Source organism: Marmota marmota, unplaced genomic scaffold (assembly GCF_001458135.2).
Source record: "Marmota marmota marmota unplaced genomic scaffold, marMar, whole genome shotgun sequence".
In the NCBI taxonomy this organism is placed as follows: Eukaryota; Metazoa; Chordata; class Mammalia; order Rodentia; family Sciuridae; genus Marmota; species Marmota marmota.
Genome location: NW_025999949.1, coordinates 19,235,842 through 19,258,418, shown reverse-complemented (window position 1 = coordinate 19,258,418; position 22,577 = coordinate 19,235,842). Strand labels below are relative to the sequence as shown.

Here is a 22,577-nt window from a genome sequence, read left to right as displayed (position 1 = left end):
AAATGCATATTATTTTATTACCATCACTTTGCTTTTTAAATACTTCTTTATCTCACAGTTAGGAAATATTAATTTTCAAAAATCCAGAGTCTACACAGGTTATATCACTATATTGGGCACATCCTTAGTATCTCCCAGATACCTTCAAACTACCATCTTGACAACTCACTTCCCAGCCGCTTACTCAAGCTCAGGCACCACCATGGCCAGCTTTCTGTTTCTGCTTCTTAGAGCAAACCAGTTGCTTGCCTGAAAATGCTGCCTCCTGCACCTCTGGTAGTCTGCTGCCAGGCAACCAGGAGGAGAGGCTTACTTAAATTTCTGGATCCTATCATCAGTTCCAAGCTTGGATGAAAAGCCACGCTGCAGGATACAGAAGCTGACTTTCAAGCAGCTGCTAATGGTAATAAACTGAGCAATGCAGAACTGTAGGGGATTTAAATCTTGGTGGGACTGAACAGGATTAGCAACAGGAAGGTGCTGAGCAGATAAGCAATGCTCTTCCTCCTCTCTGTGTCCCTGTCTGAGATATGGTTGTTCCATTCTCCATCCCTCCTGAGATATACCATGTGACAAAGACACCTGCTGCTGGCTGCCTCTTTGGGCCTCGCGTGGCACTAATGTATCATTTTGCCTTGTTTTCCTGTCTTTCTTGCCCTTTTCTCCTCTTTTTTCATCACTCTCAGGGCGCTGGGATTGAACCTTCCAAATAAACCATTAGCACTTAATCCTTGCCTCACGTTTTTATTTCTAGGGAACTTGGTTCAAGACCATGACTTACCTATTTCATTGATGAGCAGAGAGGGATGGAGCAGGCCCTTAATCCCAGCAACTTGGAAAGCTGAGGCAGGAGGATCGCATGTTCAGGCCAGCTTCAGCCATTTAGTGAGACCCTGTCTCAAAATAAAAAAATAAAAAAATAGAAAGGGCTGGGGATGTAGCTCAGTGGTAAAGCACACCTGGGTTTAGGAACCAAAACAAAAACCACTTATGACAGTAAAAGGGGACATTACCAATAATTCTTATAGGAGCGTGTTTGGTTCTGAGAGTGGGCAAACAGTGGACACATGTATGACATATATGTGCACATATACAGATGTCTGAAGGATGAATGCAAAGTCCTATCATCACTGCTAGAAGTAGGCCAGGGATGATGGCTGTGATCTGAACATCCCTTCCATATTACATGAACTCTTTTTTTTTTTTTTTTTGGTACTGAGGGTGAAACCCAGAGCACTCTACCACTGAGCTACATTCTCAGCTCTTTTTATTTTAAATTTTGAAACAGGGTTCCACTAAATTGCCCAGGCTGGCCTCCAACCTGTGATCCTCCTTGCCTCGGCCTGGATAACAGGAGCTGGGATAACAGGTTTGCACCACCAAGCTCAGCAACATTAACTTGTTAAAAGGGCATTTGAAAATTCCCTTTTAAAAAAGGTTCTTAAATATGTTTTATCTGTGCATATAAAATCCAGAATAATAGAACTATGTGAACATGTGGCTAGAGATCAATTATTATGTCGCCTATGGTCTTCTAAATTACACTAATTTAGAAGTTTCACTAGGGGAAGCAAGTTCAATACCTCATTAAAATGATTAAACCATGTCCAAGGAGGGTCTGGATTCACATTTGAATGATAACAGAAAAACAGCAGGAACCTCTATTTTGGCCTTTTCTTCTCTATTCAATTTTCCCCTGGGTCATGAATGAACAAGGCCTTTTCTTGAAGGGTGTGAGGCTTCATAGAGGACATTGCTCAGTGTCAGAGCAAGGAGAGCAGAGCAGAGGCAGTGATAACTAACCAAGCCCTGTGCACACAAGAGGCAGGAGAAGCACTGCCACACAATCAAACCATTCCTTGCAGGGAGGAAAAGGTGCCCTGCAGACAGAGCCTCTAGGGCTGACTGCAAACTGTCCTGTTCTCCCAGCTGGCCTGATAGCTGTGATTCTGCCTTGGCTTGGACAAAGGCCTGGGAATGCTGAAAGAAAATTTTATTCAAGAAACAAAGCCATTTATATTTTCAGCAACTTTTAGTTATAATTCTTTGGATTTCCTCCCAAGAACTCAAAAGGCGATGTCCAGGAAAGACCTTCAATAATGCTTCATTCATTGCAGCTGTCCGTTTCCTAATCCTCCCCAAGGATAAGGCGGAGGTGGGGAGGACTTCTTCCTCTGCGAGTTTTCTGGGTCTCACAAGAAAGGGAAACTCAGTCCAAAACAAAAAAATAATAAGTTATTTCTCTTTTCTTCAATTACTGACTCCAAACTAAGGCCTTAATAACTGAAATTTTTGCAGCTTTCTTTCTTGCACTTGGCCTCTCAGTGAACTTTTGGATCTGAATGGAACCTCCTCAAAACTTAGTGGCTTAGGACACATTAAGGTATTATTGCTCACTATTCTGTGGGTTGGCCAGCAGTTCCTTGCTGGTTTGCAGGGAACTTCCTCAAGTGGCTGTATTTAGCTGGAGCTTTCTTCTAATCTGGAAAGCCCAAGGTGCCATACTTACAAGTCTGGCAGCTGGTGCCAGTGTTAGATAGGGCATCATCTCGGTTCTCTTTTGTTTTTGTCAGCTATTTCACTGCTGTGACCAACAACCTGACAAGAACAATTTTAGGATAAAATGTTAATTTGGGGGCTCATGGTTTCAGAGGTCTCAGTCTTTAGACAGCCAGCTCCATTCCTTGGGGTTCAAGCCAGGTAGAACATCATGGTGGAAAAGCATGGTCAAGGAAAGCAGCTGGGAACATGGCACCAGGAAGCAGAAAGCAAGCTCTGCTCAACAGAGACAAAATATATACCCCAAGGAATGCCCCCAGGACCCACCTCCTCCAGCCACACCCTACCTGTCTACAGTTAACCACCAAATTAATCCCTATCAGAGGATTAATGAACTCATTAGAGTAAACTTCTTATAACCCAGTCATTTTAACTCTAAACTTTCTTGCATTGTCTCACACATGAGCTTTTGGGGGACGCCTCATATCTAAACCATAACATCTTCCATGTGGCCTCTCTCCTAGCAGACTAGAACAGTTCCCTTATGTGGCTCCTCTACATTCAGGGCAAGGTTCTACAAGAGCAAAACAGAAACGGTGAGGTACTCAAGCCTAGGTTCCAGCTCCCTGCTTGTCATTTACCTCCTTTCCACTAGTCACTGCTAGCCCTGATGCTAGAATGGAGGAAACAGGCTCCACATCCTGATGAGGAGCCTGAAGGGTTTGTGGACACATTTAACTTATATCCCACCCTCTGGATACAATAATTTTCATTCCTTCCACATGCGAAATATTCAGTACAGAAGATGTGCCTTTTTAAAATCCAGAATATTATGGTCTAAAAATACTACAGTAATTGCCATCCATACATCCAGTACACCATGGCGAGGCCGGGGAAGGAAAACTGCAAGAGACACTTCCTTTCCTTAAGGACTAGTCACTAGTTCACATAATTCTGAAATCTGACTGAGATTGGAGGGCCGGGAATGTCTTTCTATCAGAGCCCATTTCTGTTTCTAGGAGTAGAACTCTACTCCATTATTCTTGACTCTGACTTCTAAGAAGCCTTTCTTTTCCATAAGAAATAGTCTATTTTTGCCACTTAACAGTTTTCTTATCCTGCTTCCTGCTCAGAAATCTGGTGATCCAGAGACCTCTTTTCATTTTGATGAAAAACCTTAAAATCTATGGGCATCGCAGTGCCAAGAAAATTCAATAGGGAAATAATAGTCTTTTCAGTGAACGGTATTGGGACAATTGGCTATCTATACACAAAGAATGAGGTTGTACCCCTTCTGCACAGATGTAATCGGTAACAATAAAGTGAAAAGCACTCATGAGATGGAAGAAAATATTTGCAAATCATCCGGTAATTCTATAATAGATAGAATCCAGCATATAAAAAGAACTTATAAAACTCAATAACAAAAGACAAATAACTCAGTTTTGAATATGGTCAAAGGATTTCAGTGGACATTTCTCTAAAAAATATATCTTTAAAAAGAAACAAACACACCAATGCTCACCCAAATCAAACTGCTAAAAATCAATGATACACACAAACTCTTAAAAACAGATAAGGAAAAAAAAAGATGCATTACATACAAAGAAACAAAGATGAAAAATCATAGATGTATCAAAAATTATGCACATCAGAAGACAATAAACATCTTTAAAGCACAGAAAAAACCCAATGAACTATGAAATATGTCAATCTAAAATTCAATTTTTTAAAAAAACATTCTTTTATAAATGACAAAAAAAAAAAAAAAGACTTTTTTAAACAAACACTGAGGGAGTCAATCACCAGAAGATCTGAAAAACAAATGCTTAAGGAAGTTCACCTATCTGGCCAAAGAGAAATAAGTGAAATAATGAATAGGGTCTTATCAAGGTTTCAACCAAATAGAATAACAATATATATTATCATAATTTGATATAGATTATAAATGTGATATTATAGGTAATACATCATATAAGATCACAAAACAATAAAAGAAGATAATGTAAATAGACCAAACATAAAATCATGCTCAAGATGGTTATTTATCAGTAATGTGATCAGTGGGATATCATTTCACTTGTCAAAAAGACAACCAGTGTGGGCAAGCATGAGGAGGGAACCTTCATACATTGCTGGTTGGGATGTCATATGGTCTAGCTGCTTTAGAAAACGCTCTATTTAGTTTTCTCAGAAAATTAACTGGAATTACCATATAGGGCAGCAATTCTACTCCTGATAATTGAAAACATGTTCATGCAAATATTTATGAAAAAAAAAAGTTCATACCAGCATTATTTACAACATCAAAAAGTGGAATCAACTGAACTGTTCACCAATCAATGAATGGATCAACAAAATGTGGCACATTCAGATAATAAAATATTATGCAGCTATAAAAAGAAATTAAATAAGGACACATGCTATGTTATGGTTTGTATGTGAAGTGCCCCCCTCCACCAAAAAAGCTCATATGTAAGACAATGCAAGAAATTTCAGAGGAGATATGATTGGACTATATATAGCCTTAACCTATCTGTGAATTAATCTCTGATGGGATTAACTAAGTGGTAGGGAGGCAGGTGGGATGGCTGGTTCATTGGAGGTGTGGCTTTGGGGTATATATTTTTATCCGGCAAGTGGAATCTCCCTCTGCTTTTTGATCATAATCAGTGAGATATTTCCCTCTACCACACTCTCCCACTATGATGTCCTGTCTCACCTCGAGGCCCTAGGAATGGAGCCGGCCTTCTATGGAGCAGGACAAAGACCTCTGAAACCCTGAGTCTTCAAATAAACTTTTCCTTCTCTCTGATTGTTCTGGTTGGGTCCTTTTAGTCATAGCAGGGAATGAACCTGATTAAAACATGCTACAATGTGGTTGAAGCATCTTGTGCTAAGTGAAAGAATAGGACACACACAAAAAAACACATATTGTATGAATCCTCTTATATGAAATGTACAGAACAGGCAAATCCATAGAGGCAGAAAGTAGATTGGTGTCTTCACCACACACACACACACACACACACACACACACACACAGGAAATTACAATGAGTGTGTTAATTATATATCAGTGATCATTTCACAATGTACATATATATCAAATCATCACATTGTAAACCTTACAATCAGCAACTTTAAATATTTTAAGGTCTTCATAAAGGATTATATAGCCACTCCTGTGGTTTGACTTTTTTTATTGGTGTATTACAGTTATACAGAATGGTGGGATTTGTTGTTACAGATTCATACATGCACATAACAATATAATTTGGCAAATATCATTCCCCAGTATTTCCTCTTTCCCTCCCCTCCTTTTTCTCTTTTTCTCCCTGGTCTTTTTCCACTGCTCTGCTGATCTCCCTTTAGTTTTCTTGAGATCACCCACCTGACTTTTCTTTTCTTTTCCCCTTTCTTGCTTCCGGACATAAAACACTTGACTTATTTCACCTAAGACAATGTTGTCAAGTTTCATACATTCTCCTGAAAAATGCCAAAATTTTATTTCTTTTTATGACTAAATAAAACTCCTTCATGTATATATACCACATTTTCTTTTTATTTATTTATTCTAATTTGTTGTATGATAGCAGAATGCATATTTCAATTCATAATACACATATAGAGCACAATTTTTCATATCCCTACACATGTAGAGTCACACCATTCCTGTCTTCATAAATGTACTTAGTGTAATGATGTCCTTTTGTTTTGTTTTGTTTTACAATTTGGTTGTTTTCTCATTAAGCTGTGAGAGTTCTTTATGTATCCTAGATATAAGTCCTATGTCAGAAATATGCATTACAAATAATTTATCCCTGACTATGGTTTCTTCATGGTATCCTTCAAGAGCAGAACTTTCAAATTTTGAAATAAAGTTTATTATTTTTTATTTTATGGTTTGTGCTTTTTAGGTGCTAGAAATTCCTGTTTTATTTTAAGAGTGATAAATTTTTTTGTTTTCTTCCATGTGTTTTGTGATTTTAGATTTTAAATTCAGGACTTTGATCCATATCAAGTCAATATTTGCACACGGAATGAAGACATGGTTGAAGGTCATTTGTTTTTCTATAAAGATGGATTATCCATTTATTCAAGCTTCACTTTTCTTTCTTCAAGGAGAAGTTTGGTGTGTGGTATGACTCTAAACTTTTTTCTTTCCTCATCTATTGATATATTTTCCATTATTATAGCTTTATAGTAAGTCTTGAAATGAAGTAATAAGTCTTCCAACTTTATTTTTAATAAAAATGGCTATAATAATGACCTTTTAATAAGTGATTAGTTAATAATGTTAATTTAATATTTGTTATATTTTTGCTTTTGTTTTTGTTCAAATGGACATAATTTACACATGCCAAACTTCAAATGGCTTTACAAAAAGTAATTCAAACCTCAAAACTTAAGAGTTGGCAATTTATTTCAGAAAAAAGTTCACCCTTTCAAAGATTCTGCTGATAAGAATGCAAATTGATCCTTCAGGAAGGCAGTTTGGAAATATTCACTAAAATGTTTAAAACCCACAAACTGTACTTCTCAAATATTATACTGGGGCTAGGGTTGTGGCTCAGTGGTAACGCACTTGCCTAGCATGTGTGAGGCACTGGGTGTGAGGCACCACATAAAAATAAAAGAAAGATACTGTGTCCAACTGTGTCCATCTACAACTTAAAACAAATAAAATAACATGTTGCTTTAAAATAAATAAAAGTTTTAAAAAATTATACTAAGGAAATAATCAGAGACATACTGAGAAGAGTCATTAAAGTCTTAATTATTATTGGAAAAAAATGAAACTTTAAGATTAACCTCTGTTCACTTGTATTATTCAATTATTAAAACAGTGACAATGATATTAACTTTACGATAAACAGCAGTGCCTCTTTATCTGAGGAAGATATTTTCCAAGACCCCGAGTGAATGCCTGAAACCATGGATATGGTTTAGGGATCAAACCCTAAATATACTATATTTTTTCATATATTACACACACACATACACAAATGTAAGAATTTTTCCAACTTAATTAAGTGCCTAATCATGCACTGTTATGGAAGTTTGCTGGGGCCCCTTCGGCTGTGGCTCTCAACATCTCCCCCTCTCTGTTTAAACAAAAAGCATGTGGCTTAGGGACCGTGCCTGCCTTAGGTTGTCCAATAGTACAAACTTATTAAAAAATTATAATCTAGAGATAGCAATAGATAAAGTACAATTAAATTTTCCAATTAATTATTTAGGAGTTCTATTATCCTCAACCATGGTCCGTCCACCAAAAATTCAAATACGAGTAGATCAACTCAAATCACTTAACGACTTTCAAAATTTATTAGGAGACATAAATTGGATAAGGCCTTATTTAGGTATACCAACAGGAGAGTTGGGACCTTTATTTGATATCCTAAAAGGTCCATCAGATCCAAATTCACCCCAAATGTTAACGCCTGAAGCAAGAAAGGCATTAAAAATCATTGAAACATATATGGAAAATATGCATTTGGATAGAATTGATATAAGTTTGCCTTTATTATTTATTGTACTACCAACAAAAAATATTCCTACAGGAGTATTTTGGCAAGAAGGTCCATTATTATGGATACATTTATCTTATTCTCCTAACACTATTCTTACTAGGTATCCTGAGGCTGTAGGACAATTAATACTCAAAGGAATAAAAGCAGCAAAGGGAGTGTTTGGAATTTCTCCCAATAAAATTATTACTCCATATACTATGAATCAAATTGATGAGTTAGCTAATGAGTTAAATACTTGGGCAATAATCATGTGCAAATCTAATGTTTCATTTGATAACCACTTACCATCTAATCCTTTATTGTCTTTTTGGTCATTGCATCCTGTAATTTTTCCAAAAATGACAAGAAAAACACCTATCATGAATGCTCCAAATATATTCACTGATGGGTCAAATAATGGTACAGCAGCAGTAGTTACCCCTGATCAAACTTTTACATTTTTAGTACCCAAACAATCAGCTCAAAAGGTAGAGCTTAATGCAGTTTTACAAGCTTTTGTGATGTTTAAAGATTCTGTATTTAATTTATTTTCTGATAGTCAGTATGTAGTTAATGCTATAGTATCTCTTGAAGATGCTGGTAGGATTTCCCCTTCTTCTACTGTTTTCTCTTTGCTTTCCACTATACAAAGTCTAATCTGGGACAGAAAAGATCCATTCTTTATAGGACATATCAGGGCACATACAGGATTGCCTGGAGCCCTTAGTTTGGGCAATGATTTAGCAGATAAAACTACACATGACATACATATTTTCTCTACACTAGAAGAAGCTATAAATTTTCATAAAAAGTTCCATGTCAATGCTAATACTTTACAAAAGCGTTTTAAAATAACTAAGGAACAAGCTAGACAAATAATAAAACAATGTCAAAATTGTGTGACCTTTTTACCACAAGTTAATCTTGGAGTCAATCCTAGAGGATTGATACCTAACCATATTTGGCAGATGGACGTCACACACTTGCCAGAATTTGGAAAATTAAAATATTTGCATGTTACAGTTGATACTTCTTCTGGATTTTTGATGGGCTCCCTTCATGCCGGAGAAAAAACTAAAGATGTTATAGCTCATTGCTTACAAAATTTTGCCACTGTGGGTGTTCCAAAACAGTTAAAAACAGATAATGCCCCTGGTTATACTTCTACCTCTTTTAAACAATTTTGCTCAACATTTGGCATTACTCATATAACAGGAATCCCATACAATCCACAGGGACAAGGCATAGTTGAAAGAGCTCATCAAACTATTAAAATGTACTTATTAAAGCAAAAAGAAGGAATTGGGAAGGGGTATATATTCCCCAAAGATAAACTTAAAATAACCCTTTTTACTCTAAACTTTTTAAATTTGGATTCATCAGGACTTAGTGCTGCGGAAAGGCATATGTGTCCAAAAAATGTACATAAGCCCAAGGTACTTTGGAAGGATATTCTAACAGGACAATGGAAAGGTCCTGACCCAGTAATTGTCTGGAGTCGGGGGTCTGTTTGTGTGTTTCCACAGGGAGAACAGCAGCCGATTTGGATTCCAGAGAGATTAACCAAGGTCCTGACCCAGTGATTGTCTGGAGTCGGGAGTCTGTTTATGTGTTTCCACAGGGAGAACAGCAGCCGATTTGGATTCCAGAAAGATTAACTAAAGCGATTTCTACAGACCAAAAAGAAGATGATTTGGCTCAAATCCATAACAACTGATATCCAAAACTCCAGTTTGGCTATTCTTACATCTGCAACAGAACCAGGATGCTTTTTTCAATATCTATTTTATTATTGCCCTTTGCCATATCATGAAGTTCTATTTTGTTTTTTGAGCTCATACAGACCTAGGTTAATGTTTTGCTGATCAGTTCTATTTTTTGACTATAGAGTTTTTAAACATTGCAATGGAGATTTCACCTGTAAAAAGTTATAAGGCCTTTACTATAATGTTATGTGTTGTATGTATTATATTATGTGTGCACACTTGTGTTTTGTGTTATATGTTTGAATGTATGTATGTCCATATATCATATATGATGAGCGCTCATGATAAAATGGATCCAAATATTTTTTTTTAATTCACGTGATTTAAATGGTTTAATTTAATTGGGTAAACAGCTGTTAAAGATTGTTTTAATATGTGAACACAAAAGAAGGTTAACAGATCTGTTTGTTTACTTTCACCTTTCCTTTTCATTATATTTAATAATTCTCTTAAAGATAATGTAAATTGTTAAGAAAATTGTTTTCTTTTAGTGCCTTCTGTAATGTTACATAATTTTTTCTTTAGCCATTATTGCCAGAATTCCTATCTTCATCCCAGTGCTGGTGAAGTCAAAGATAAAACCAATCTACAGCTTCTACAATAGCCATCACTGAACTGCTTGCAGAACTTGCCTGGACACATTGTGAGCTCACCTGTATGCATTGTGAACTATCTGTTGGTGCAGCGACTTGTGGTAGTGTTGGGGTATTTTTGCTGATGATGTCATCGGTGGTACAATTTTTCCAAAAGGAGCCGTCAATTGGCTTGGTGTATCTTCCTCCCTTCTGCTTGTCATGATCGTCCAGCTAAAATTTGGGGGCCAACAGAGGTGAGGCAAAGAACCTCACCCCCCCGCTGGTACAAAGACCTCTCCACAGGTGTGGCTGTATACTGGACCGGTAGTCAGTGACGGGTAAGATCCAATTGCAATGGTACCAACCTAAGGACCATATGTACTATTGGACAACCTAAGGCAGGCACGGTCCCTAAGCCACATGCTTGTTGTTTAAACAGAGAGGGGGAGATGTTGAGAGCCACAGCCGAAGGGGCCCCAGCAAACTTCCAGCTGCCAGCAAACTTCCAGCTGCCGGCTGATGATTGGCTCACAGCGGCCCCAGCAACATCTAGCTGATTGGCTCCTCGGCCCCAGCAACATCTAGCTGATTGGCTCCTCTGCGGTGATGCTCATTGGACTGTTTCCCTGCCCTTTCAGACCACGGAGCTGCTCATTGGGGGACTTTTTTGGCTCCGCCCACGTGACCCAGCCAATCGGCCTCAAGAGCAGAAGGATTGTGGGAGGTGGAGAGAGGCTGGTGTTGGAAAGACAGGCTTGTGGAAAGCCGGTGGTGGCAGTTGGGGCTCTGAGGATTTTTCCTGAGAGGCTGTTTTGTTTGGCGTGTGTGGTTCTAAAAATAAAGTTAGTTTCTTTTGACAAGTGGCTCCATTGTGCCCAGCCAGACTGCGGCACTGTTTCCCATAACTTTTGCAGTATGAAGTGCAACAGCAAAGTATCATGAGATTCTTTTTTTTTTAATATTTTAGGTGTAGATGGACACAATACAATGCCTTTTATTTTTATGTGGTGCTGAGGATTGAACCCGGGTCCCGCTGGTGCTAGGTGAGCGCTCTACCGCTGAGCCACAATCCCAGCCCGAGATTCTTTTTCTTTATAATTTAATGTATACATTTGTTCTTACCATACATTTTAGCAACCTTAGAATATGAACTTGTTTTTCTATCATTATTGACATAACTTTTGCCTTGGCACTTAAAGGTATTTTGTGACTTATCTGGTATATCCAAATCTCCCACATCCCTATTTTTGTGCTTTGGTTACCTGACTACAAGCTCTAAGACAGGTATTAAGTGACTAGAGGGTAAATAGCACGCAATTGTTAGACAAAGGGATAATTCATGTCAAGAAGGATGGAGCTAAGACTGCACAACATTTCATCACACTACTCAAAAAAGTGTGTAATTTAAACCTAAAGCATTGTTTATTTCTGGAGTTTTCCATTTAATAATTTTGAACCACGGTTGACCAATAGTTGACTAGAACCACAGAAAGCAAAATAAGGGGGGAACCACTGTATTGCTAAGTGAAAAAAAAAGCAGGCTATGAATTAATACACATGCACACAAACACACATGTACATACGCAAACATTATATGATCTAAATTTTGAAATCATTTAAAAAAGATAATTATATATACACATATATATTTAAAATATTAACAACACTTATATTTGAAAGGTTGAATGTTGGGAAATCTCTCCCTCCACACTCTTTTTTTTAATATATCCTGTATCTTCCAGATTGGCTAACATAATGATAAAATAAAAACAATGCTGTTAGGACACATGGGAAAAGAAATGGCAGTGTCTGACTTAGACTCAGGAATTCAAGTGGACCTAACAATAAAGACTCGTAACCCAAGAAGTAAAGAAATATTCCTATTTATTGTAATAATTAAATAACCAAATGTAAAAATTTTAAAACATATAAAAATAACTTAAAAAATTAACATACAGTGAAACTGTATAAAATAAGTGCATAATTGAAGATAATTAACTCAGCATCATCCAAACTGTAAGAGGATACTTATGAAGTTCTTTAAATATGTAACATCTGTTCTTTGAATAAAGTTTAAAATTTGGTTTAAAATGTTTATAAATTTTCAGAAAAAAAGAATGAAGCTGCATCCAACTTGAATTGTCCTAACGAGAATGATTCTGTATCATTTCTTGCTTGTCTTTTCTAATACCCATTCAATCACCTGGGTGAAAAAAAAATACGATTATGGTATATTTCCATCAAAAATAACAGTGGTAGAAAATATATTATAGAAACTTCAAATCCTAATATTCTACCTAAAAACATATGATTTTCTATATAAAGAATACTTTTTGCTGAACTTTCAATGTTAAGTACAATATTGTTATTAGAAAAAAGGAAAAGTCCTATTCCATTTTTTAAGCCATTATCTTGAAATATGTCTTAAAGGGGTCACTCAAAAAATATTAAGCCAAACTTTGAAAACAACTAGTCAAACTGGTTTGTTTGTTTATTTATTTGTTTGGTATCGGGGATTGAACTCAGGGGCCTTCGACCAATGAACCACATCTCCAGCTCTATTTTGTATTTAGAGACAGAATTCTCAGTGAGTTGCTTAGCTCCTCGCTTTTGCTGAGGCTGGCTCTGAACTTGTGATCCTCCTGCCTCAGCCACCAGAGCTGCTGGGATTATAGGCATGCACCTCCATGACCGGCCTGCTTTATTTTTTTCTAGCTGTGCCTGGCCTGGTTTATTTTTTTTGAGCTGTTTGGATTATTTATCATTTTTTTTCTTAATATCATTTTAGAAACTTTTCTGCTAACAACAAAATCTATTAAGTACTATTCAATACTCTGTCTGAATAAGCCTATTTTTCAGTACCTTAAAGAGTTTTCAAAGGGACAGAGTTAAAAATACCATCACCAATTCTCACTGCATATAAAATAGCAGCACAACAATCCTGAAATAAAATACTAACTTAATTAAATGTAGTTTCTTTGCAATAATTTATTTACCTGTACAGCATTGTTGCTTGCTGTCTTCTTCATTTCTTGAAATAGACCCCTTGAAGTTTTAAGATCCTAAACATTAACAAAATACAGCATTTTGTAGTTTGTACATTAAATTACAAAAAATAACTCATTATTAAGTGAGTTTAAGATTATCCTAAATAATCTACAAGTATATATTTGATTAGGAAAATATTAACAAAAAAAAATCAAAGTAATATATTGTGATTTAACTCTATCCTAAATATAAAAATATCCTAGCCAAAATATATATACATATGCCTAAATTCATGTCACTTGTTTGTCATATTCCCAATAGTACTGACCTGATCTAAGCATCATCCTTTACCATGAATATCTAATAATGTTTCATTACTTGAAAAATGAACACACAGTTTATATTTGTTATTCAGTTAAAATTCTTTTTCTTCCTCTCTTCTTTTTAATGATTTCATTCCTCAACAAAGAGGAATGACATAGGAAAAGGAACTGAAGTCTAACTTCTTTAAATTAAATGGCCATCACATTAGATTACAAAGTAAACACAATCTAACTGTATTTAATAAAAAAAGAGCAATCCTTCACCAAATCTCCAAGATATGCTTCACAAAGGCAGCTACTTTTAACTCTTTCAGCTGTTCCTCTTGCTTTACCCTTCATGTTTCCACTTAACATATTTATGCTACAACTCACTGATTAAGTAATTTAAGACAGTGACAATTAACAGCCATGGATCCAGGTCTTACATACCACCTTCTCAATAACAGCTATATCACCATTTTTGATTGGCAAAAAGTCAGTGTCTGCCTCATTATATCTAGGTAAATGCTGTTCAGTCCTGAGGTAATTAATGTATTTTGGTTTAAGATCTCTTCATTCAACATCCTACTTTTCCTGTAGTGAGTCTACCTGCTTAATTTTCTCTCTTTTAAATTTTCCATGTATATAATTCTGGATATTTCCCTCTCTCTCACAAAGAACTAACTAAATGTACAGCAAAATTTTTTAAAAACACTGAAGTATACTTGGTAATGTCTTGGTTCTTTTTTTAAATTTATTTTTTAAAATGTAGACCTTTCTACCACAGCCTGCTCTAATTTGGTCTAGTTGCTCCCTAGGCCTGGTCCTATTAGGACCTGTCTTCCACACTTGGTGTTTTGTTTTATTTCTTCATTCAGCTTCCTGTCTGCTGAACTCATCTTCTAGAAGATTTCTCAAGCGGGTAAAATAATTTTTCTTATTTCTTTTATTAGAATTCCACGTTTTGAAGTCCAACGCCATTCTGATTCTTTTTATGTACACTATAAGTAAACTTTCCTGTAAACCTTTTAGTAAATGTTCTCTTTATGCTAAGAGTTGTATGAAATTCCATGATTCCACATAACACGATTTGTTGTAGAGCTTTCATTCATTAGGGAAGCCATGCTGAGTCCCCTTCCCAGCAGGAGGCTTGAGTCCTTCAGTGCTTGGCTATCTTTTTGACAATTTTCTCTCCTTAGTCTCTATTTTTGCAACTAATTAGCACATTGGATTTTCTGGATTAATTCTCTAATTTTCTTTTAATATTTTTTGCTTTTGGTTCTACATTCTGGTAATTTTTAAAATTTCAACTGTTCATTTTGTCTATTAAATTGATTTTGTTACAATTTTTTAAATTTTAAGGAGCTTTCATGTTTTGTGCATTTTTTGGAAACAGCATCAATGTTCTAGCTTGTGAATACAATGACCTGATTTCTAATAGAACTAAAATTTTATGAAGGCTTCTCCCATTTTCTGTTCCTTCAGAGTTCCCTTTACTCCTTTGTATTTTGGCATCATTTGTGTTAGAAACTTTCTGGAGAGTCTGCTAACCCTTGAATGTCCAGTCATATTTAAAATAAGAGACACTAAAAATATGAAAGACCTATCTGTGCAGAGCTTGCTCATTTATGGCTTTACATAAATAGGTGACAAAGTGGGCAGTTGGCTTATTCACTGCAGCCACCAATATTTCTTCTGGAGACCATTTCTTACATTGTCACAGAGGTCACAGTAGAGAACTATTACCATTGTGGGAGAAGGGCATGTGGGGCACTTTGAAAGTTTCCCAGTCCACTTTGTAGATCTTTATTTAATTCCTCTTGTTCCCACCTGGCACTCTGCCTCTGCTTTTCATAGTACCTGGCTTTATAATTCTGGAGTCCCTCAAAGAGTTTGCCTACTAATCTGGCATGGTTCCCACTGGCATTTCACAGGGTAGTCATTTAGGTGGTAACTTCTTTCACTCTGCTATCTGCCTCCATGCTCTTTTTCTTATTCAACAATGTACATTTCAATAGGTTTTTTTTCTTTTCTTATCCCTTCACCTCATTTTTTTTTTTTTGTCGGAATAATGTTTTGCTTGGGAAATTATAAAAAAGACAGACATTGAATATATTGGGTCAATGTGCAATTTGAACTAGAAATCTGCACATAACTGTCGTTCAAGTTTGAAACTCAAAAGATGGGAGCTAATCTAATACCATCAAAGTTTTAGAAAAGTTGTTAGGCTAACTTGCCTAATGTTTTACAACCAGGTGATGTGGAATCCAAAATTAGAAATAAGTTTTTTGATATTCAGTCCATTAGCCTTTTCACCACATACTGCAATGAAATTACTAATTAAACTGATTGATTAACTACTAAGTAATGTTTGAAGTTCCAACTTAAGAAAAAGACTTGTTAGGGAAAACACTTGTTAGGGAGAACTCCAGTTAAAATGTAGCTTTCTATGTATGAGGATAAAATAAAATCAATCAAATATAAAATATTTTGCTTCAATTTTGGTATTTCCATTTAAAGAAAAATCTGCCAACAAATTAGATGCTATCAGTATAAAAAATACTCATTTAAACATTTTTTTACATCAAACAGGAACATAGAACACGAACTAAACTTTGCTATTAGTAGAGAAGACATTGTACCTTTAGATAGACCTTGGAGATTTCAAAGAGGCGCTGGCTGCATGCAGTGAAGCACTCATGAGCCTCTGTGATCCGGTGTTTCTTCAGGGTTTCGGTTACTACTTCTTTCAGTATCTTAAAAAAATATAACATACAACCAATATTCTTAGAAAAGGTTCAATCATCCTAACTTTAGTATCCAATCATAAATGAATTGTGAACTAGACAATCAACTGACTATGCTAAAGATATATAAGGTTATTAAAACAAAAATAGAAATGAAAAGATATCAATAAAATGTACATGGTCATATCCGTGACAGGATTAATATCTTAATAGGAAACAATTAGAGTATCTTAAAAAAGGATTTCAAATCAAGAGCCCTGAATTGAAACCTGAGAATAACAGTTATACACCAGAGCAATACATAGATTTGTACTTATTTATTATTACAGAAAATTTTGAACACAGACAGTTGAGAAAGTATTTTATAACATATTCTTGATACTCTATCAACGAGCTTCAAGGATGACCACTTTGTGGCGAATTTTGTTTTGTTTATGCTCTCATTTGCTTTCCCATTTTTCTTGTACTGAGTTCTTTTAAAGTAAATTCTAGACATTATGCCATTTCATTCACAAAATTTTCAGACATACATTTTGAAATATTCAAATAAAGAGAGTTCTTTTCATGTAGAACTAAGAAAGTTGGGAAAAAGGTTTTACCCGTGTATGTTTCTGTGATCTTGATTCCTTAGTATGCTTTGATGTCTTCGACGTATGCACGTTTTTTGGAACAGAACTGGCCTTTGTAGTGACTTTTGGAGTTTCACAGGCAGGGACTGGAACCAATGGACCAGTCATTGATGATGACCGCTCTGCCTGTGGCTTTCTGGATGTCACCACATGATGGTGATGGTTACTACTGCCACTCATTTGAGAAAGAGAATCTGAACTTACAGACTTCACAAGTCTATAATGAGTGGGAAAAAAAAAAACAACAACAAGAACAGACTAAGTGAATCACAATGAACTCTATTTTTTTGTCTTAAATGTTACAACTCTATCCATTCAAACCTAAGATCAAGAAAAACAAACAGTATTTCTTACTACTCAGCCCTAAATAGGCAATCAATTTTGTATTATAACATTGTCCTTTTACTTCTTCAAATGAGGGAATAAAACTGAAGGCAATGAATTTCAGCAAGTGGGAAAGCAACAAGCAATATTATTATACTTTCCCTTTCCCCCTCTCCTATTTCCTCATTTATGACTTCATAAATCATCTTATAGCATGATAAGTGATTATCTTTATAGACTTAATACTCATCTATTAAGCATACATATTTTTATATTTTAACAAAAAAAACATAACCTGTATCATATTATATCTTTCAAACTGTGTGTGCAAAACAATAGTTCAGAAATAAGAAAGTTACAAAATATAGTAGCCCAAATGTTAAATGAATGAGTTTACTTTTATCAGATATTAGAAAAAAATCATGAATTTATAAAGAATAGTATTCTAACACTTTTACTGTTCAAAAGAAATTTGAAATTTTTGTCTTCATATATTTCATAGTTTTTTGAAGACCTAACTACAATAAGAACTATGGTTTGCTTTAGGTACCAAATACCTAAATTAAAAAAAAAAAATTGTAGACATATAAATGTTAGTGTTTCATAAAATTCTAATTTCTGATCAAGTATTTGCACATTTTATTTAACTAGGAAATATAGTTTCTAAAAAACGTTTCATATAATAAAATAATTATGTGGTCTTCAAAGGTGTATTTCATAGTTAATAAGTGGTTTTAAAATGGTGACTCGTGGACTCCTTGCTTAAGGGCCAACACAGGCAAGATTCAGTGGGGAGAGGGAAGAAGGAACTATTTGGGGCTGGAACTTACATGTCCAAATACCCTCTTCAACAGAGCAGCTCAGCTGTTTAATCTATTAGGTGAGATCTCTAGTTTTCCATGGCTTAAAAACTTTACACTCTGTTGTGCTAATGGACTGTAAATTAGTACACACAGCAAGAAACAGTGTATTTCTTTCCAAGTCATTTCTTTTTATAACTTATAAGCAAAATCATAAAACTGCTCAAAATAAAAACAAACTTTCTGGCATGAAGGAACTAATATAAAATCCATGCAGAAAGCAACTTAAATATTATGAAAGACTAATATGAAAAGAAATGTTCCCTATAGTCTAAAGTACTTTCTCTCAAGATTATTTTTGTGCACTTAATATATCAGATCTTGAGATCTCCGTTTCACCCGAGGTATCTCAGTTCGTAGTTCACTTTGCAAAGCTTCTCCATCAGGAACACTCCCAGGCTCTGACAGAACTGCAGGAGATGGAAGAGGGCTCAACACTGTAGGGACTGGAAAGCTTTCTCTGGTGCAGGTAGTTTGAGTTTCATAACGAATAAGACGAGACTGAAGTTCAGAAAATCCCCCATCTCTTTCTAAAGATTTTCGGTCATCTAAACAATATCTAAAAAGAAGGAAAGATCATTAAAATCAAAGCATCCAAGAGAACAAAGGGCTTTTACTTTTCAAACAGAAAATATGGAGACATTTTCTTAAAGTTCTTAACTTTCTAATAACTGTTGGAAGGTTGAATGAATAGCTTACTTCCCCCACAAGTTCAGTATTTTTTCAAGCTGCTATATAAAAGGGCAAAAGATTTTAAAATGTGAATTACAATCTAACTTTTCTTTGACCGTCTGTTAGAAAGGGCAAGTTTATTTTCAACACAAAGATTAAATGGTATGAAGGCATTTTAAGATGGCTCACTAAATAGCTCAGAACATTTTGAATTTTTTCATTGAATCTTACCAACCTTACTGACAGATTTTCTTTCAAACACTTGGGTTATCTATATCTGATTTCTAGCTAAATCTGACTCAGGGAACCAATGAAATGTTAGTTCAGCAAATGCTTCAGGACTCAAAGGAATTCATGTTGTTAAGCACAACAAATAAGCAATGAGGAAACTTTGCAATGCGTATGACCTTGCAAAGTTCTTCACCTTCTCCCCTTTTTACAATTGCATCAAGGAAACACAGTGTCATGCATCTGTCCTTTTCACCTGCGAAATTCTAAAATGTTCTCTAAAATCAGATTTTTGGAGTTCAATTCTCAAAGAGTGTATTATTACCTAAAGATATGATTGCTTGGTGGAGTTTTTAAGAACTTTATCTTTCCCTTTATGACACATATTTGATTTCTAAGAACACAGACCATGGAGCCTAATGCTTTGGATCTAAATCTGAGTTCCTCTAGTGAACTTGGATAAATTGAAGCAAAGTCCAATTACTGACTATCTAACTCCATCTTGTTTCTCTATAACCTGTTCTTTTCTGAGTTATTCTTCTCTTCAGTTTCTGTTAAATTCTAGGACCATAAGTCTGATATATAAACATCATATGATGGAACTGATGAAACTGCCCTCCAAGCAGCAGCAATTTCCTTCGCTCTGCTAGGAGTGCACAACCAGCCTCAGGATAATGACCAACCAGATCCGGGCCTGACCTTAATTGCCAGCTGTACAGATCTTCTTACCTCTTGACTTTGCTCTTTTCCCCCTATATAACCTCAAAGCTCTTGCCGACATCTGAAGACAACCCTTATTTCTGTTTTTCTAATGTGGCCACACCAAGAATAAAGACTCCCTTTCCTATTTCACAATTGATTTTTGTTGGTTTGATTCTTTCCCCTTTGGGATGAGTGGCCAGGCCTGACGTCTTGGGACATTGTTAAAGTATAGTTAGGACTGAAACATCTCTGATTTAACCTAATAGCTTACTTTAGACAAAATGTTAATTGGTGGGTCTCTCAATTCTCTAATATTCTTTCTCTGGGTTGTTGTTTAGTAAAATGTACTTCATTAAAAATCAGTAGCAACCATAAAAAAATACTGATGCATTCTACTTCTGTCTTGGGAAATTGGTAAAATCTAGAGTAAAATTAAGAAACATGAACTGTAAAAAAAATTCTAGTCAAAAGGCAACATAATGCCTGATTAGCTTGTATGCAAATTATTTTGATAGAAAAAGGTAGATATTTTGATTCTATTTAGTTTCTAAGATGTAGATATATTTCTTCTAGTTTTTTTTTGCTTTGGGGGGATTTTTTTTTTTTTTTTTGGGTACTGGGAATTGACCCAGGTGTGCTTTATCACTTTTTATTTTTTTATTTTGAGACAGGATCTGGCTAAGTTGTTGAGGCTGGCCTCAAATTTGTGATCTTCCTGCCTCAGTCTCCAGAGTCTCTGGGATTATAGGCATGTGCCATCACGTGCAGCTTCCCATTGTTTCTTTCAATTTTTTTTTTTTTTTAGTTATAGATGAACACAATACCTTTATTTAACTTATTTAGTTCTATGTGGTGCTGAGGATTGAACCCAGTGCCTCACACATGCTAGGCAAGTGCTCTACCACTGAGCTACATCCCCAACCCCCAACTGTTTCTTGATCATAGCTGTTCATAATATCATTCCTTCAAACTGTACATTTTAACTCTAATCGACACATAAAACATCCATGATTATACTACAATTTACTATAAAAACAAAATTACTTTGTAAATCAGAAAGGAAAAAGAGTAGTAAGGTATATATTTGATATTAGCGAAATAAATATATATTGTTGAAAATTATAATTTCATATTTTATTACCAAAGAATAACCAAATGCTTTATGGGTCCTAACAGAGAAAAAATAAGTTTCATAAGATGAAACTAATTTTATTTTATAACTAAGAAATAGATACAATATACCCAAATCTTCTAGGGAAATATATTTCTGAATTCATGGTGCTCATCTCCTACAACTGTTTTGTCCTATCTCATTGTCTCCAGCTTAGTGAACATAAATTTACAGCAAAGAAATCTAAGTCACAGCTAGATCTGTTTGTTTATGGAGGTACACAGGTAGCAAAGAGGAGACCTACCTACTCCTTGATAATGCATCAGAGTCTTAAGATATTGTGTGCATAAATTAATAAAGCTGTGCAAATTTAGATTCATCAAGTAGTGTTCAAGTAAGTTTTTAACATTTTAATAAATGAACACGAAGAACATATCTTTGATAAATTCTAAAAATTTGTGTACCATTAGTATTTTTCTTTTTTTAATGTATTTTTTTTTAGTTGTTGATAGACTTTATTTATTTATATACAGTGCTGAGAATTCAACCCAGTGCCTCACACATGCCAGGCAAGTGCGCTACCGTTGAGCCCCAGCCCCAGCCTGCCATTAGTATTTTTCTATGATTAAACTAAGAATAACAGGAAAAAAGTAGGGAGATGAGACTTAAGATAAACAAAATTAAATTACAGAATTTGGGGAAACATAATCTAAAATATGGTTATGTGATGGATACTTCAAACTGAAGAGTCAAGTAAAAACGTGTCCTAGAGTAAGTATTTTGACTATGTGGTAAAGAAAATGTTAGTGAGAGAAATTGTTTTTCATCACAATGATATAAAATGCTTATTGGTTTCAACTTTAATATTCAAGTTATATATAAAATACCAAAAAATCCTACTTAAGTTTCTTTATTAGATTACAAAGCCCTAAAATTATCAAACAAATGGGGGAAATTCTGCTTTATATGTCATGTAATAAGAACAGAAGTTATATTTTTAAAAGCAAGAAAAAGCAGAAAATCAAATTGAGAATATGTGGAACAATTTCTCATTTTTCATATCAGAGAGTCAATAACATTTTTATATGAAGACATTAAAAAATAGGGAAGAGAGGGAGCATAGGGTTAAAAATGATGGTGGAATGTGATGGACATTATTATCCAAAGTACATGTATGAAGGCACGAATTGGTGTGAATATACTTTGTATACAACCAGAGGTATGAAAAATTGTGCTCCATATTTGTAATATGAATTGAATGCATTCAGCTATCATATATAAAGAAAATATTAGTGAAAAAAAATATATTGACTGAAGCATATCCTTTAGGATAAGAATTGTAATCACTAGGGAAATGAAAACCAAACAAATAAAAGAGATGTTTCTGAAAGCTAGTACTAGAGGTAGGTAGTAACAAAGGAAAAAAATTGTTGGTTCTCATTATCAAATTTTCTATAATATTTAACTTCCAAATTCATTCTACGAGGCCAACATCACCCTGATACCTAAACCAGACAAAGACACTTCAAAGAAAGAAAACTACAGACCAATATCTCTAATGAACCTAGATGCAAAAATCCTCAATAAAATTCTGGCAAATCGGATACAAAAACATATCAAAAAAATTGTGCACCATGATCAAGTAGGATTCATCCCTGG

General features: G+C 35.1%; 1 protein-coding gene across 1 annotated transcript in view; it reads right to left on the bottom strand.

The window, feature by feature from the left end:
- Nucleotides 1–12,241: 12,241 nt before the first annotated feature.
- LOC107142890 (MDM2 binding protein) overlaps nt 12,242–22,577 on the bottom strand; it is a 75,432-nt gene continuing 65,096 nt past the window's right edge. Inside the window, 5 exon segments of the mRNA XM_015486424.2 lie at nt 12,242–12,558; nt 13,352–13,417; nt 16,288–16,401; nt 16,992–17,238; nt 18,486–18,764. Of these exon segments, the coding sequence (XP_015341910.1) occupies nt 12,520–12,558; nt 13,352–13,417; nt 16,288–16,401; nt 16,992–17,238; nt 18,486–18,764 (745 nt within the window). The 3' untranslated portion in view covers nt 12,242–12,519.